This window comes from Glycine soja, chromosome 17 (genome assembly GCF_004193775.1).
Source record: "Glycine soja cultivar W05 chromosome 17, ASM419377v2, whole genome shotgun sequence".
Classification (NCBI taxonomy): Eukaryota; Viridiplantae; Streptophyta; class Magnoliopsida; order Fabales; family Fabaceae; genus Glycine; species Glycine soja.
Genome location: NC_041018.1, coordinates 3,422,162 through 3,439,596, shown reverse-complemented (window position 1 = coordinate 3,439,596; position 17,435 = coordinate 3,422,162). Strand labels below are relative to the sequence as shown.

Here is a 17,435-nt window from a genome sequence, read left to right as displayed (position 1 = left end):
ATAAATATTTTATTATTATTATATTGAAGTAGAATTTGATTTCACACTTCAATCCAATTGAGATGACATCAACAAAGAGGTAGTCATTGAACAAAAAAAAAATGGAGCAATCTAGGCGATAGCAACTGATAGGCACAGGAAGTAGTGGACGCGTGGCACGATAGCAGCATGTCCCGTCGACGGGACAAGAAAATTTGGACCGTTGAAGGCTCCTTGGTTGCGGCGCCGTTGACCGGAGCCATAGGTTACGTGATTCGATGATTGCATCTAATCATCAATCATCAGTTAATTAATGCAAAATTCTCGAATCAGTTGTAACCATGTTGGTGCTGGCGCTAACTTCCTTTGCACCCGCCGCGAATCCCTTTCGATTTCGACCCCGCGCGTTCTGTCGCCGTAGGCTCAAAATCAATAACTCTCTCCCACCGCCTCCTTCACCCGCAGTTCCTTTCGAGAATCTCTTCCACAGCTTAATAACTCAGTTCCCTTCCGTCAACTCACTCAATTTCATTACTCCCGCTCTCGGTTTCGCTTCCGGCGTCGCTCTCTTCTTCTCCTCGCGCTCCAATGATTCCGATTCTACCCTCTCCGACATCGGAGAGTGGATCCTGTTCGCGAGTCCGACGCCTTTTAACCGGTTCGTGCTGCTGCGGTGCCCTTCTATATCGTTGGAGGGCGAGAGGCTGGTGAGGGAGGAGAGGCACTACGTGAGAGGAGGGAGGATTGAGGTGCGGAGGGGGAGGGAGAGGGAATTGGAGGAGCTCAGTTATCAGAGGGTGTGTGTGAGTGCTGCTGATGGAGGTGTTGTTTCTTTGGATTGGCCTGATAACTTGCAGTTGGAAGAGGAACGTGGATTGGACACTACTCTCTTGCTCGTTCCCGGCACGCCGCAAGGGAGCATGGACCCCAATGTGAGGTTGTTTGTGGTCGAAGCTCTCAGTAGGGGGTTCTTCCCTGTTGTCATGAATCCCAGAGGATGCGCTGCTTCGCCTCTCACCACTCCCCGGTAACTTTTTAATTCTTTCTTTCAAAACAAAGTATTATTGTTAGGCCAGGCACCAGTTAGAATATAATTTCATTCTAGTCAATTTTTGTGCTTAATGGTATGCTAGTTCTTTTAGGAATCACTGTAGTGGAATACAAGAGGAGTGATAGCATTAGCAACACCCTCTCTACTCTACCATACTCTCTTATTATATTTAAAATTTATGAGAAACCGCAAAATCATAAGTAGGACTCATTAAATATGAAGAGACGCTCACTAATTTTGTGATTTTCAATAAATTTCAATCAGTAGCACAGAGTGTGTTCAAAAGACTGTACTATTAAGTAGCAATATGTTTCTAGCATTTCTCTGAAAACATATCTTATTTTCACATTGGACAGTTCATGATTGGATTTAGCTCTCCTAAAGTGAAGAAAGTTTATAGCTGGTTGGGATTTTAACCACTACACAGTTTGTTATACATAAGTATGCTTTTTAATCGCAATCGTAACAGTTGATTTGCTAATCAACAATTATACTCTCTCTATCCTTTAATAAAGTCTACCCTCACTTTAGAGAAGCTAAATCCTTCATAGGGTCTTACTCTTAGGGACAGGGGAACTGCTACTCTTCATTTTCATCTTCCATTCTCATCCAGCCAACCAACCAACCAACCAAAGGATTATCTACTTCTCTGCCTTCTTCCTCTTTCTCTCCTTTCTCCAATCCTGGTATTGGGAATTTGGTTGTTTCTTATAATGGATTGGGAGTGCCTTTTTCTCTTTACAGACTTGTGGCAAAGATAAGATAATGGTAAGGACTTCTCAACTACTTCATTTTCTGTAGGTTATTTACTGCTGCTGACAGCGACGATATCTGCATAGCTATAATGTACATCAACAATGCAAGACCATGGACAACCTTGATGGGTGTTGGATGGGGATATGGTGCAAACATGCTGACAAAATACCTTGCAGAGGTTGGGGAAAGAACACCATTGACAGCTGTCACATGTATAGACAATCCTTTTGATTTAGATGAAGCTACAAGGTCCTCTCCTTATCACATTGTTACTGATCAGAAACTCACTGATGGACTGATAGATATTCTACAAACCAATAAGGTAGACTAATTGCTTTCAATCTAAACCTACCTGTTCCCCTTTTCAACTAGCCTGCTTCAAGATGTCCCGTGCAATCTGTTTTTGTGGACATACATATTTTATTTGTTATACTTCAAATATCTCCTAACGCCTGCAATTATGACTTAGCTAGACACTAATTCTGTAGGCACTATTCCAAGGCAAAACCAAAGGTTTTGATGTGGAAAAAGCTCTGTTGGCAAAATCTGTACGTGATTTTGAAGAAGCAATATCTATGGTATCTTATGGGTTTGGGGCTATAGAAGATTTTTATTCAAAATCCAGCACAAGAAATATGATTAGGGATGTTAAAATTCCTGTTCTCTTTATACAGGTACACATGCCATTTTCTCACTTAAATCCCCATTTGATTAATCACATCCTGTGCATTTTGCTAAATTTTAATTTATTAAGTGATGTATTGTTTTGGGAGGAATTAGTATACTCCTGATTATCCATAACATGCTGCAGAATTGTCTGCAATCGTATTTTAATGCTTCATGACTGGTAAGATAGTGAAACCATTACAACTTCCTTGTATCTGTACTAAAATGGATGACAAAAATGGCTTTGCAAATCACTTTAGGTGTATTTCCTATTAGAAGCATTGATACATTCTTGATTCGGCTTCATTGCCTTTGATTGTATTTTTTGTTCTATGGATAGATCGATATACAGAGTTTAGACTTTAGAATGAGAAAAAAAATGGAAAAAATTGGGAAGTCCAAACCTTTTATTCCACATTTCATTTTTCTTGACAATAGTAGAACAAGTTGAAGCACCAAGATTTGGAATAGAAATACAATTTAATTAGAATACACTGATAGTGTAATTTTTTTTTTTACATTGTCATTCAATCACATACTACTAAGTATGGTAAGTTTTTTTATTTTTATAATAATTACTTTAAAAGTCATACTTAGGATGATTTCTGATTGGATGACTTTAGTTCCCTTTGCAATCACTATACTCGACACCTTATCCTCCATACAACGCAACAATTATCACAAGAAAGATGTATATTACAATTGTTGTCTACTAATTGTTCAACTGAAAGAAGATTCTCACAGAGTCCATAATTTTGGAAATTGGAATAATATCTTCAACAGCAGTAATTGGTAGGGTTTCCATTAGCAATCTGGACATGTGCTGACTTCTGAATCATGGTATGGACATAAATTTTTGACAAATTTACTGAGCTAATCACATGATCTAATGCTGCAGATCCAATAAGCCAAGATTTAGATGAGAATTTTCTATTACCTTGAAGTACCAAAGTTAAGAAGGATGAAAATAGTCATCTGTTGCACCATTCGTAATAAAAACTATTGGTTCAGCATTGTTGTTGACTGCAAAAGTAGTTGAGGTCTTAGCTGTAATCTGATCAGTAGAAGAATTTGCCCATAATAGTGGCTTGGAAACAATAGTCTGATGACTTTGGGGGTAAATTGAACTTTTAAGATATGTCCTGGCTTCCAGAATTTCTTGGTACAATTTGTAACAATGTCACCATAATTTTTGCTAATAAACACTACTCTTACTCATATTACTTTTTGAGCCTAAAAAGTCGTAGGTGATGTTATCAACTTTTCCTGTTCAGTAGTGGCTTGGGTAAGAAGACAATGATCTTCATGAAACATCTCACCAATGCACACATCCAAAGTAGGAGGAAGATGACAACTCATCAAATTAAAACGAATATCAAAATCTGGTAGCAGCTTCATAAAAAACTTATCACATTTGCTAACCTCATTAACAGACAAAACTTCAAAAGAGAATACTTCTAGATCGTTAACACAAACAATAGAGGAAAATTCTGCCCATAAATTTTTAAAACAAGAAAATATTATGGAATAGACATGCTTCCCTGAGTGTAAATGTTACCCTCCAATTGAAATCCTATAGTTGAATTCATTTGATTATAAACCTTTTTCAAACATTCCCACATTGTTTTTGCTGTTTTATATAGGTATAAATTAAAAACATGTTGATTATTAGACAACCCAATAATCCAAGACATCACCCTAGCATCTTTGACTTTCTATCAAGCAGATTTTTGTAGCATTTGGAGCTGGAACATTGTAATCTCCCTATGCCGCCATAATTCCTTTCCAGTGACAAACAATTGCAAATGAAATTTCCCGGTTGTGTAACACTTCCTAGTTATTTAACCCAAAATTCAGATACTACCAGCCATTTCAAAGGAATGAAAAAATTCTACAAGATACATGTGTTTTCTTTCCACCATAGTGCAACAAATTGCTCAGATCAGATAACACCCATAAAACATATAGAAAGTATAAACTAGAAAGAACCTAGACAAGGGAGATCACAGACAAAGAAAGAACACAAGCGATTCCGTGCACATTCCACTTGGACTTCTTGCAGCAGAGAGAAGATTAAGATCTTGATAAGATACTCTTAGAATGTGGGTTAGGGCCAAACTCAAACCCAAAAGCTAGCTCATGGGGTGGGTGAGGGTTGCCCCCCACTTATATATTCTATCTTTGTCTTATTCTCTAGTCAATGTAGGACTTGGTTTTTCCCAATACAGTCCCTCACACCCAGGCTTGGTGCATGGATAATATGGTGGGTGGCTCGTTGATGGATCTAGGATAGACTCTAATAATATCTTAGAATGTGGGTTTGGGCCTAACTCAACCCCAAAAGCTAGCTCATCGGGTGAGAATTGCCTACCACCTATATATTCTATCTTGGCTCTATCTCTAGCCAATATGAAACTTGGTTTTTCCCAATAGATACAATTTTGACTGAATGATTCTATTGTCTCTTATTGTATTATTATTCAATATTAAAGGTTAGACTTGTTTCTCTGATAATATACAGAGATGTACGGCTATGCAAACTAAATAAAAACAAATCAGTGCAAATATGAGCAATTTGACTTATATATATATGGTGACAACCTTGCTTCTGCGACTCTCCTCTCCCTCTCTCTTTTCTGACAGTGCTTAAGAAATCATAAATAATCTATAAATATCACTCCATGACATGTTTTAATTATTTAACTTGGATAAATGTTTATATAAGTCCATTTTTTATTAAACTATGGCATTTTCATATTGTTTGTTGTTTGCTAAGTATTGATTCCTTTATGCAAGCATGCAAATGCAAAAAAGTCTTATAAGTTGTATATTTTATCAGAGTGATAATGGGATGGTTCCCGTATTCTCAGTTCCACGCAACCTGATTGCAGAAAATCCATTCACAAGTCTGCTCCTATGTTCTTGTTTGCCTTCAAGTGGTACTGATACCCACATGTCTGCTTTATCATGGTGTCAGCTTCTAACAATTGAGGTAACAATTTCTCTCTATCTAGTTATGATGAGTATGTCTTATTTGTGTGACTGTTCAACTTGGCAATTCTAGTCCAAAGTCTTCCCTTGGACCATATTTATTCTATTTATAGGTTCTAAAAATATTTCCCTTGGACTCAAGTTACTGAGAATCAATTTGGTTTCATGCCGGGAAGGTCGACCATGGAAGCGATTTATTTATTACGGCGGGTGATGGAGCAATATCGCATGGCCCAACAAGACTTGCACTTGAATTTTATTGACTTGGAGAAAGCGTATGATAGAGTGCCTAGAGAGATTTTGTGGAAAGCTCTAGAGAAGAAAGGGGTTAGGGTTGCATATATTCGAGCTATCCAAGATATGTATGATAGGGTATCGACTAGTGTTAGGACACAGGGTGGAGAGTCAGACGATTTTCCCATCACAATTGGTTTACATCAAGGGTCAACCCTTAGCCCCTACCTTTTTACCTTAATTCTGGATGTCCTCACGGAACAAATCCAAGAGATAGCGCCGAGATGCATGCTTTTTGCAGATGACATAGTCCTCCTTGGAGAGTCGAGGGAGGAGTTGAATGAGAGGTTGGAAACTTGGAGACGAGCTCTAGAAACACATGGCTTTCGCCTAAGCAGAAGCAAATCGGAGTATATGGAATGTAAGTTCAACAAAAGAAGGAGAGTTTCTAACTCAGAGGTGAAAATAGGAGACCATATTATCCCTCAAGTCACACGGTTTAAATATCTTGGGTCTGTAATACAGGATGATGGGGAAATTGAAGGGGATGTGAATCATCGCATTCAAGCAGGATGGATGAAATGGAGAAAAGCATCGGGGGTGTTATGTGATGCAAAGGTACCGATCAAGCTAAAGGGAAAGTTTTATCGGACTGCGGTAAGACCGACGATTTTGTACGGAACAGAATGTTGGGCGGTCAAGAGCCAACATGAGAATAAAGTAGGTGTAGCGGAGATGAGGATGTTGCGGTGGATGTGTGGTAAGACTCGACATGATAAAATTAGAAACGAAGCTATTAGAGAGAGGGTTGGAGTAGCGCCTATTGTAGAGAAGATGGTGGAAAATAGACTTAGGTGGTTTGGGCATGTAGAGAGAAGACCGGTAGACTCTGTAGTGAGGAGAGTAGACCAGATGGAGAGAAGACAAACAATTCGAGGCAGAGGAAGACCCAAAAAGACTATAAGAGAGGTTATCAAAAAGGATCTCGAAATTAATGGTTTGGATAGAAGTATGGTACTTGATAGAACATTATGGTGGAAGTTGATCCATGTAGCCGACCCCACCTAGTGGGATAAGGCGTTGTTGTTGTTGTTGTATAGGTTCTAAAAATTAGACTGGACTGGCCAGTTAGACGTGTTAGAAAATGAGAAATATTTGATGACCATTTTTATATCTAAGAATATTTGAGAGTATCTTAGATGATCTTTTAGGATTTATTCTTCTTTTATATTTTATGATTTGTTTCCTTATTTAATTAGGATATATGTAATTATAGGCATATATAATCTGATTAGAATATGATTTATTAGAATCTAATTTACAGGCATATCATACCATGTAGATAGAAATGAGATCTGCTATAATTATTTGTATTTATTGCAATCAGTCTATATAGACTCCATTGTGTAGTTCAGACACACGGATTCAGCAGCTTTATGGCTCTCCTTTCTGTCTTTCAACATAATATTAGAGCAGTACCATCTCCCGTGACCTGTTCAGTAACTATTTTGTTACGGAGTTTCCTAGAACAAAAAATTCAGAACTCCAACTAGTCACCTTTGTTTGGTCATATCTGATCCATGGAAATATAGGAGTTTGGTTGGAAAACTAAACTACTGAGGTAAGCAAGTTCTTGAACTCTCCCTGCCAGGATCATTGGTTAGTTGGCAGCATTATAGCATTCTTGGTAGTTAGCCAATAAAATGCTGCATACTTTTCCTCAATTTCACCTTGACAACAAGGTGCATGCTTTGGGGATGCAGAGGAGTATTGATAGCAGACCTTGATTAAAAGGGTCTATGTCAGGAGGGATAAGCAAAGGGTAAGTGGGGAAATGATACAAATATGAATAATAACTGAATGGCTGATTTTACAAGGGTGGGTAACTACCTAACAGAATAAGTAGTATAAATTAGAGGAGGGCTTAAATGCACCTTTTACCTCCAACTTTTCCGTTTTTGGCGAATTTTACCCCAACAAATTAGTTTGAAACATTTTATCCCTTACTTTTAAGAAACTTGCGAATTTTACCTTCCGTAGTTTGTCTCTTAATTTACTAATGAAGATTTGATGTGACATGCTGACAATATTGCACTTTTTACCTCCAATTTTTTTTACTTTTCAGCAAAGTTTGCCCCCAACTTTTTTACTTTCTGAAAAACTTTATCCCTAGATTTTCACTTTTTGGCCAATTTTACCCACAACTTTTGCACTAGTTAACTGACAATTAATGGACAAATGACTGGAAGTAAAATTTGTAAGATTTTTTTACCTATTCAATGATTGGTTTAGTTTTGAAAATATTGATTACTCAAATTAGTAAAACACTTAAACAATTGAAAAACCCTAAAAGATATCATGATGTTAAATTCTATAATTTTTTATTGATGAGAATTTGCTTCACATCTTTTTAATCTCGATCTATGGGTACATAGCTTCCCTGCAAAACCTATATAGCTAGGTTTATTAGTTTCCTTGATATGTGAGGTAAAAATTTGCCTTATCATAATTAATTTATTTTTTACCTTTGTTGAATGTGAGGTTTTCAAGTCTATTCTTGCAAGTGATAATTTGACATGTTATATGTGCAGTGGCTCACAGCAGTGGAGCTGGGACTCTTGAAGGGCCGTCATCCTCTTCTGACAGATATAGATGTTAGCATAAATCCTTCTAAAGGATTAGTTGTTGTCGAAGAAGTAAGGTCAAATAAGGATGCTAAAGTTGGCACACTGTTGGATCTTACTCGGTCAGATGCATTTAATGGATACTCTGCCGATCCCACTAAAGATTTGCTTGAAGAAAATGAGAATAACACTGGTCTCCAATTTAATTCCCAACAAGGTCTAAAACGGAACTTTGAGCAGGATGATATGAATTTACAGGTAAAAGATGGCCCATTACAGCAGACTAGATCCAGTGATGCAGATTTAATTGAAGAGGAGAATGTTGTCTCGGCAGATAGTGAACATGGTCAAGTTCTACAGACAGCACAAGTGGTAATAAATATGCTAGATATTACCATGCCTGGTACTCTAACAGAAGAGAGGAAGAACAAGGTAGAGCACAAAGTCTTGTTGCTAGGTGTCATTTTTAGGTTTGGAGGTCTTGTTTCTTGTTCTTTCTTCTATTAGTTTTATTATCTTTTGTGCTAAAAGAACAACGAAGAGGGAGAACTTATGGGTTTGCCCTCAACAACATGTCGGCCACAGGGGTGGTGGGGTGGGGTTGAGGACTACAGGACTAGCATGTTTTTGTGTATATTTATTTGCTAAAATGGATTGCAATAGATTTTTGAACATCCATCCTCTGGTTGGAATTTTTCTTTTAATCTTATTAAAGATTTATATCATTCAGATTTTACTTATGATCCTTCATGTTCTTTTTTTATATTCCTAGTGAATATTTGCGGAAAGGGAGGGGTGGGGGGGAGGGGGGATTTGCCAGGAATCTTCTTTAATTGTGTCAATTTATCAAGAAATACATTTTTAAAATGAAATATTTATAATTTCACTCTACCTAGTTACTTTAAATCATGTAGCTGCTGCTACTAAGAGAATTTTCTTTTCTTTTATTGTGGGGTGTCAACTATAATAAGTTCTCATCTTTTATTATAAGTTGTTGGCTTCTCAATTTTTGTGAACCCTGTGTGTGTTTCATGTTGTTAAGAGTATGTAAAAGAATTACATTCTTATTTACTGCAAACAAGTTGTCTTTAGTCTTTATTTATCCCTCAATCTTTGGCATGCAGTCACTTGATTTTCTTTATTCTATTGTTAGTTATGTAACATCTGAAATGGTTTATCTAGATTTTTGCTTAGTTTTAGAATCTTGTAATTACGGTGACAATTGTAACAAATTTCCAGGTGTTAACTGCTGTGGGTCAAGGAGAGACACTCATGAAAGCTTTAGAGGATGCTGTTCCAGAAGATGTCCGTGGAAAGTTAACAGATGCAGTGACTGGAATTTTGCATGCAAGGGGCTCTAAGTTGAAGGTAGATAGGATTCTTAATATTTCTCAGGCTCCTGAATCCGTATCAGGGCAGAAGAACCAAGAAAAATTCAGAGTATCTGGTGCAGAAGTTATGGTTGAAGATCAGCCCTCTGTGAATCAGATGAAAAAGACTAGTAGTCCTATAGATGGCTCTGATGATGCTCCAGGTAGCATTGGCAAGCTTGCTGAAGGAACAGAAACAGAAGTTATTCCCATAGAGAAATCACCAAATTCTACAAATTTAGCCCAGTCTCGAGAATCAAATGATGAAGTTAGTTCTTCTGGTTCTTTAAGGAAGGAAACAGACGAGTCTAATGATAATAATGACACAAATGAGGAATCAAAAGGAAAATCTGTTCCTGATATTGATCATATTAAGAATGGATTGGAAACAGGCTCTAAACCATACACTCCTGGGCTTCCTGATGGAGCAGGTGGCTTTGAATCAGCAGCTGTGGGTGAGCAGAAAAGCCAAAACAGTGGAATAGCTCAAGCAGACCTAAAGGAGGAAAACACTATCCTGAAGGACGAGCAGAAAAGTCAGGATTTCTCTAGCGATCATAGTAAAAATACTTCAACTGATGCAAAAGAAGAACCCTCTTCGCCTTCTATGTCCTCTGAGCACCAAACAATAGAAAGGGAAGGTAATGATAGTGAGAAAAAAGATAATAAGAATATGCAGCATGTTTCACACCAGACCCACTCTAACAATTTGGCTTCTAATGCCCCTGCCTTCAGTGTTTCTCAAGCATTGGATGCCTTGGCAGGGATGGATGATTCCACCCAAGTGGCTGTTAATAGTGTTTTTGGTGTGATAGAAAATATGATATCTCAGCTTGAGCAGAGCTCGGAGAATGAAGAAGTCGAGGATGGAAAAGATGTTGAACAGAAGATAGAAGAAAAACAAAAAACTAATAGGCAAACAAAGGATTCCAACACATCTGCTGATCCTTCAGTAGATGATCACCATAATGATATGCACTTGAATAATGGTTCTTGTCATACAGAGGAACAACCATCTCAAAGTCTTAGTGAAATTAATGGGAACCGTATATTCAATGCTCAAAGTTGTAACTCTAATGATCACCTAGTTCAGAAGGAAAATAATACAAATACTCAACTGATTGACAAAAGATTTCTCATTGGTAAATGGGATGGACACAGACACATGGATAGGATGCCAGAGTTCATAGCTGGTGGTTCGTACGGGGGCTCTCCTTACAATGAAAATTTCCATAAATATCTTGTTTCAAAGATTCCTATCAAACCGCTTGATTTAGGCACAACAACTGCATTATTGCTTGACTATTTCCCAGAAGAAGGTCAATGGAAACTTTTTGAACAACCACAAAACATGGAAATTGCTTCTTCTCATACTGAAACTAGTGAAGAGGCTGGGCCCAAGATGAAGGCTCCCTCCTCTGCAAAATCTTCTAATGCAGAGAAATATATTGAACCACCATATGTAATATTAGATGCTGAAAAGCAACAAGAACCTGTCAAAGAGTTCATTACAACAGACACAGAAAACAGAATGACTGACACCAGTGATGACAGGTCAGATGAATTGATGCAATTTGTGAAACAGAGTGTGTTACATTCTTTGAAGATGGAAGTTAGTCGCAAGCTGAATGCTTCAGAAATGATAGAAATGAAGTCAAAGCTTGCTGAAGATATGGAACATGTGGCAAATGCAATTTCAAAAGCTATTGTACATAGCAAGGTGCAACAACTATATACTGAAGAAAGCAAGGTGCAACAACTATATACTGAAAGTCAAGGTCGTAATGTTGAGGGGGCTATAGAAAAGGTAGGTACTCTTGAAGGGGAGCATGTCATTAGTGTAATTTCTTCCTCCATTCAGCAAACAGACTGCCTGAGAAAAGTGGTTCCTGTTGGTGTTCTTGTTGGGTCCATCTTAGCTTCCTTGAGGAAATATTTTAATGTAACTACACTTCAAGATGATCACAGAAGATCTCTGATCCATGATGATGAGGAAAAACCTAGCACGAAGAATTATGGCAATGAAGGTGTCACAGAGATAGATCAAGTACCTGACGAGAAAACTAGTTTGGATCATCCTATTCAGACAGAGAGAATAGAAAGTGCATCAAAAGATACTAGCAAAAATACTGTCATGGTTGGCGCTGTTACAGCTGCTCTTGGGGCTTCTGCTTTATTCATGCAACAGAAGGTATTAGCTCAATCTCTTCAGATGGGAATGGGATGAATAACAGTTTACTACTTTAAAATTAAACTGCCAGTTGCATGTAAGCAGAGGTGTCTGAGTTTTAAACTTAAAATTGTTCTGTTCCAGGATCCCCAACAAGAAAATGAAACCGCTGAAAGCTCATCCACATCTCTGAAAATGAATAATTGCCATAAAAAAGAGCCAGAACGACTTCAGGAGGAGGTCTCTGAGAAGAACCAGAATAACATAGTCACAAGCCTTGCTGAGAAGGCCATGTCAGTTGCTGGTCCAGTTGTACCTACTAAAGAAGATGGTGAAGTGGATCAAGAAAGGTCAGAACACACATTTTGCCAACATGCAAGCACTCCATTGGTTTTCTTTTTCTCTAATGATTTGACATGACTTCCCTCCATGAACAGACTGGTCGCAATGCTTGCTGATTTAGGACATAGAGGTGGCTTGTTGAGGCTAGTTGGAAAGATTGCTTTGCTATGGGGTGGTATACGTGGTGCAATGAGTTTGACGGACAGGCTTCTCTCATTCTTAGGTATTGCTGAACGCCCTTTGTTTCAGAGGTAATTTGAACTGGAAATGTTCACTTCATTCTATGTTACCCTGTAGTGCTAATAGTTCTAGCCTTTCCATTTTTGAAATTACTGGTTGAAAATAGAAGCTGCACTTATTTAGAAACAAAATATCATAACCTGTTGAATTTATAGGGGTAGATTTAGAGAAAAGATAGAATTTAGAGAATGAGAATGGTTTCTTATTCAGTAGAATGTAGTGCATAGGTTATGCAAGGCATCTATATATATAGGCTCTTAATAGTCGGGAGTGTTTGGATAAACTTCTCCAGAAGCACTAATAGGAAAAACAAGAAGGAAAAATGAAAAAGCTTCTCCATAAGCTAAAATTAGCTTATGTTTAAGTTAAAAATCAGTTTTTAGAGAAGTTAATATGAGATAGCTTCTACATAAGCTAATTTTAGCTTTTGGAGAAACTTTTTCATTTTTCCTTCTTATTTTTTTTTCCCATAAGTACTTACTATCTATATGCTTAATGGCCAAGAGAGTGTGAATTTATATCTTTTTATATATCTCTCAAACTTAACTTTTTTTTCTCTTCTAGGATTTTTGGGTTTGTTGGCATGACCCTTGTTCTATGGTCTCCTGTTGCCATTCCATTACTTCCAACAATTGTTCAGAGCTGGACAACAAAAACTTCTTCCGTAATAGCTGAGTTTGCTTGCATTGTTGGCCTGTACACTGCTATAGTAATACTTGTTATGTTATGGGGGGAAAGAATCCGTGGATACGAAAATGCATTTCAACAGTATGGGCTGGACTTGACATCACCACAAAAGGTAAATGTTTGAGATAAAAACTAATGGATAAGTCTAGGAGTAATTTCAGTAGAATATATTGGAGATTATCCAGATATTTATTTGAAGTTGTTACTCATGTTTTTATCTTTTCTTTTCTTTCCTTTTTTTTTTTTTGAAATATCTGTGTTAAAATTGATCACATGTAGCATTAATTCATTATCATAGATAATATCTACTAAGATGTTGGAAATGACAATGAAAATGTGCTATAATTTGCTTTGAGGAGAGGGGAGTGGAGGAAACACTTGTTATGTTTGGAATAACTACATGTTAGAATGTAGCAATTGGCAGTGATATGAAAATGGTTCTAACTAAGGCCTATAGGCAACTGCTGCTTTTAGTTTTAGTGGCTATTTGACACAGTATCTTTTTGCAATACAGAGGGCGAAGTTTAATTACATGTTACCATATATTACTATAATGGATGGTGTTCATGATATGTAGTGTTGCTGTGTTGGAACTTTTTCTCTTATTTCTTAATCGTGTGTGGCTAAGTTACCTTAAACAACTAAGCTAAAATTTGTTTTCAATTATGATCTCTTATTCTATATAAAAGGATTTGATGGCTGTTAACCAAAAGGATTTATCTTCTTTTGGCTGGGTTTGAGTTCTGTTTTAAGTGTCAATTCCTTCCTCTATATGTTTAGCACTACAGTGTAATCTTAAGCCTTTTATCATACATCAGTGTTAAAGTTTTGTTCTCCAATGGAAAAGAAATTGACCCCTATTGCCTCGAGGCCACTGGTCATTTGAATAAAGGGCGTGCTAGAGCATTAAAAATCATTTACACAACATGGGCTATTTTGTTTTTGGATCATAGTATTTGCTTTTTAGCTTTTTTTTTATATTGTTTAAAAGACATACAGGGAGCCCATCAATTCCTGTGGTTTGTGTTTAATAAGTAAACTAAGATAATGATTCCTTATCTGCACTAATTTAGATGAGATTTATTGTTAATGCACAACATTTACATTATACTTTGAATTGCAAAAGAACAGGTAACAATGTAGAGGAACATAATGTATAGGAGACTAGTAAAAGACATTCTTCCCTACTCTAAATGGCAATTTTAGCTTTCTTAATTTTTCCCGAATCTGTACTACCATTTACTTTACAATTTACTGAGTATGCAAGTGATTATAAATCTTGCTATGTGTTGCTTGTCTTGGTTGGATTTAATGCTCTAGTTTCCCCTTGGGACATTCTTTTTGCTCCAATTTTTGTTTGGGAAAGGATGAGGAGAGCTTCAGGAGAATATGAAATTTTTATTGAATATATTCATTAGCTTTACTTGTCTACTTGATTCTTAAAACAAGCTAATTTTGGATCCTTGCTGCAGCTATTTGAGTTCTTGAAAGGCTTGGTTGGTGGGGTCATCTTCATTTTTTCAATCCATGTTGTGAATGCATTACTTGGTTGTGCAAGTTTCTCTTGGCCTCATATTCCAACTTCTTTAGATGCCATAACTTGGCTAAAAGTGTATGGACATATGGGTCTGGTAGTTGTTCAAGGAACTGTGATGGCAAGTGCTATTGCAGTGGTGGAAGAATTGCTTTTTAGGTCATGGTTGCCCCAGGAAATTGAAGTTGATCTTGGATATCATCAGGGAATTATTATTTCAGGGCTGGCATTTTCTTTCTTGCAGAGGTTTGTCTTCTTTTCTGGAATCAAAACTTTTGTTTATTGTATTAACAAATTACACCTTGTAAATAGGTATGGCCTGATTCATTCCCAGCCACACAGTAACTCTGCCTAATTTGTTATAAAAGGTTCATACACTTTTATGAAAACCAATTTGTGCTAAATAGTACTGCTGACTACAGAAAAGTTGGAATGATGTGATTCTTCATATAATAAATTGAAGTTATGTGACTCTTCATGACTGCACTAGGTATCTAAAATAGGGATGTTGGAAAAGCTGCCTTAATTGCAGACACCCCTTAGCCCGACTTAGTTGTGGCTTCTTTGTGGCTTGCGGATTGCTTGAAGTGCAATCTTGAGGGTGGTGGTTTAGTCCCACATCAACTAGTGATATGGCCAAAATAATGTATATAAATGAGGGGATAACCCTCTCCTTACAAGTCGGTTTTATAGGGTTAAGTTAGGCGCATAACCCACACTTTAAGAGGGACATTTTCCATAACAAGGCTCACTCAAAACGCTTAATTTGCTTATTACACTTGATGCACTCATAAATTCATTTGACACTACCCTTGAGTGCACAAAACATAATGGAATTGCTGTCTTGGCTTAAGTTTTACCTATAGTTTTTCTCAGTCTCCATGTGTCTCATAGTGCTTGGGCTACCCTCCATCTAATCTACTATTACACCTTATTGGAACTTCTACATGTTAAATTTCATCTTAAAATCCACTTGGTTTAAATATAGTTGTCCAACAGATATATAAATTGCACCTTCCTCCACAAATGCCTACCGTAATAGGCAATGCCTACCAGAATAGGCAATAGGCAATTCACGAAAATGTACTATAAGCTTTGAATATCATGTTAGATTTCCTAACACTACAAGTCTTCTATACACATAACTAACTAAATAACCTAAAGCAAGTTTCTACCAAGAGAAAAGGAATGGTAATTAATTAGTTATTGATATTATGCAAGTTTATGTAAGATAAAATACATGAAACTAACATTACTATATAAAATCATGCTTTCCCACCCCAAAAATCCGCAACTAAGGGTATAGCCTGATTTAAATATCTTCACTATTTATGTACTTGTTGGTCAGACTCAGAGCATTCTTTCCTAAACTTTCTCCTCTTTTATATAGTTCTCTTCCTACTTTGAAGTGAGATGTGTCCTTATAATGAAATATCTCCTTTTTCTTTTTTTGTGTTTATATTTACCAGAGTAGATTATAGTCCACTTATTCTCTTCCTTATCTTCTCTTTTGGTGGGATTTTCAGGTCTCTGCAAGCAATACCTGGACTTTGGCTTTTGTCTATGTCTTTGTCAGGTGCCCGACAGAGAAATGGAGGTAGCCTCTTCATCCCCATTGGGCTACGCACAGGAATGATGGCATCCACTTTTATGTTGCAAAAGGGTGGATTTTTAACATATCATAATAAGTGCAACCTTCCTCTCTGGATAATCGGGAACCATCCTTTTCAACCATTTAGTGGTTTAGTTGGTTTGGTATTTTCTTTGTCATTGGCAATACTTCTCTACCCCAGACAGACTTTACAAAGAAAGGAGGCTCAGGAATAAGTAGAAAATTTATTAGTGATATCATTACAGTTATGAATTTGGCGATGCCAGTTGTGTTAATATGCCAAAATTAGAGGTAGCCTGTGGGGCATTTTGATTCTACTATACACAGTATAAGTTTCTCTTGTACTGTTAATTGGGGAGTAAAGAATGAGAAGACAGTAATCGAGGGGCATACGAAGAAAGTTGAAACTTAAAAACATTAAATGCTTCAATTCCGAGTATCTTGTAAATTTTTCATTTGGAACCTGGAGGCAGGCATCAGTTATGATGTGAGTTGTAGATTTATAGATTATAGGTATGGTGTACACGGTTGACTTTGAAAGTAGAAAAGCTACAAGTTTGTAAAGAGATTTTTGTATTTTATTTTTGTACTTCGTCAGCCAATCCAAGTGTACAGTAGGGTTACTGTAAGTTTTGATTGTTGTATCATTATTTATCAGAACACGATATGATGTAGAGGAGCTAGGATATAGGACCAGATAGGTGTCAGTTTTGTTTTACTCCTTTTCTCTCTCTTAAATTTACCATTTTCATAGGCATATTTATATTGTAACACTAAAAATGTTCACAATGATTCGTGCTTACTTTTATGACATCAATTCTTTCTTTTGATTTAAAGATTCATGTCTTTATGTTAATTTTTTATGTTGTATTATAGTTATGTGTCGAATGATTTTGTAAAAATTTGTCATGGCCCCATGGCCATGTCCTTGTCATAACACGATATTCCGTGTTGTATCTGCACTTCCTAGGAATCTACTGTAATAAACATTTTTTTTTATGATGATTGGCTGGTGTTCAAGTCTATTTTGAAGGTTGGGGCCATGTTTTAATGTCACAAGATTCCACTGAAGCAAGTACTTGTGGTATAATATCTATACTACGACTATTTTGTTCTTTTAAAGAAAAATAGAAGGATGATCTGCTTGGGTATTCAATTAATAGTTTCTTTTTTCAGATC

At 36.9% G+C, this 17,435-nt stretch overlaps 1 protein-coding gene across 1 annotated transcript; it reads left to right on the top strand.

The window, feature by feature from the left end:
• Window positions 1-45: 45 nt before the first annotated feature.
• Window positions 46-17,092, top strand: LOC114393350. The gene is made up of 11 exons (XM_028354654.1): window positions 46-1,006; window positions 1,832-2,108; window positions 2,275-2,460; window positions 5,292-5,444; window positions 8,269-8,733; window positions 9,541-11,862; window positions 11,986-12,191; window positions 12,279-12,434; window positions 12,988-13,222; window positions 14,583-14,890; window positions 16,171-17,092. The coding sequence occupies exons 1-11, from the start codon at window positions 321-323 to the stop codon at window positions 16,469-16,471; spliced, it is 5,295 nt and encodes a 1,764-aa protein (XP_028210455.1). The 5' UTR covers window positions 46-320; the 3' UTR covers window positions 16,472-17,092.
• The last annotated feature ends 343 nt before the right edge of the window (window positions 17,093-17,435 follow it).

Excerpts from the sequence above, each read along its gene's own strand:
- LOC114393350 (XM_028354654.1), top strand. The coding sequence starts at position 321 with ATGTTGGTGCTGGCGCTAACTTCCTTTGCACCCGCCGCGAATCCCTTT. Across the intron at positions 8,734-9,540 it reads CAGAAGAGAGGAAGAACAAG|GTGTTAACTGCTGTGGGTCA; the intron begins GTAGAGCACAAA and ends ACAAATTTCCAG. Across the intron at positions 11,863-11,985 it reads CTTTATTCATGCAACAGAAG|GATCCCCAACAAGAAAATGA; the intron begins GTATTAGCTCAA and ends GTTCTGTTCCAG.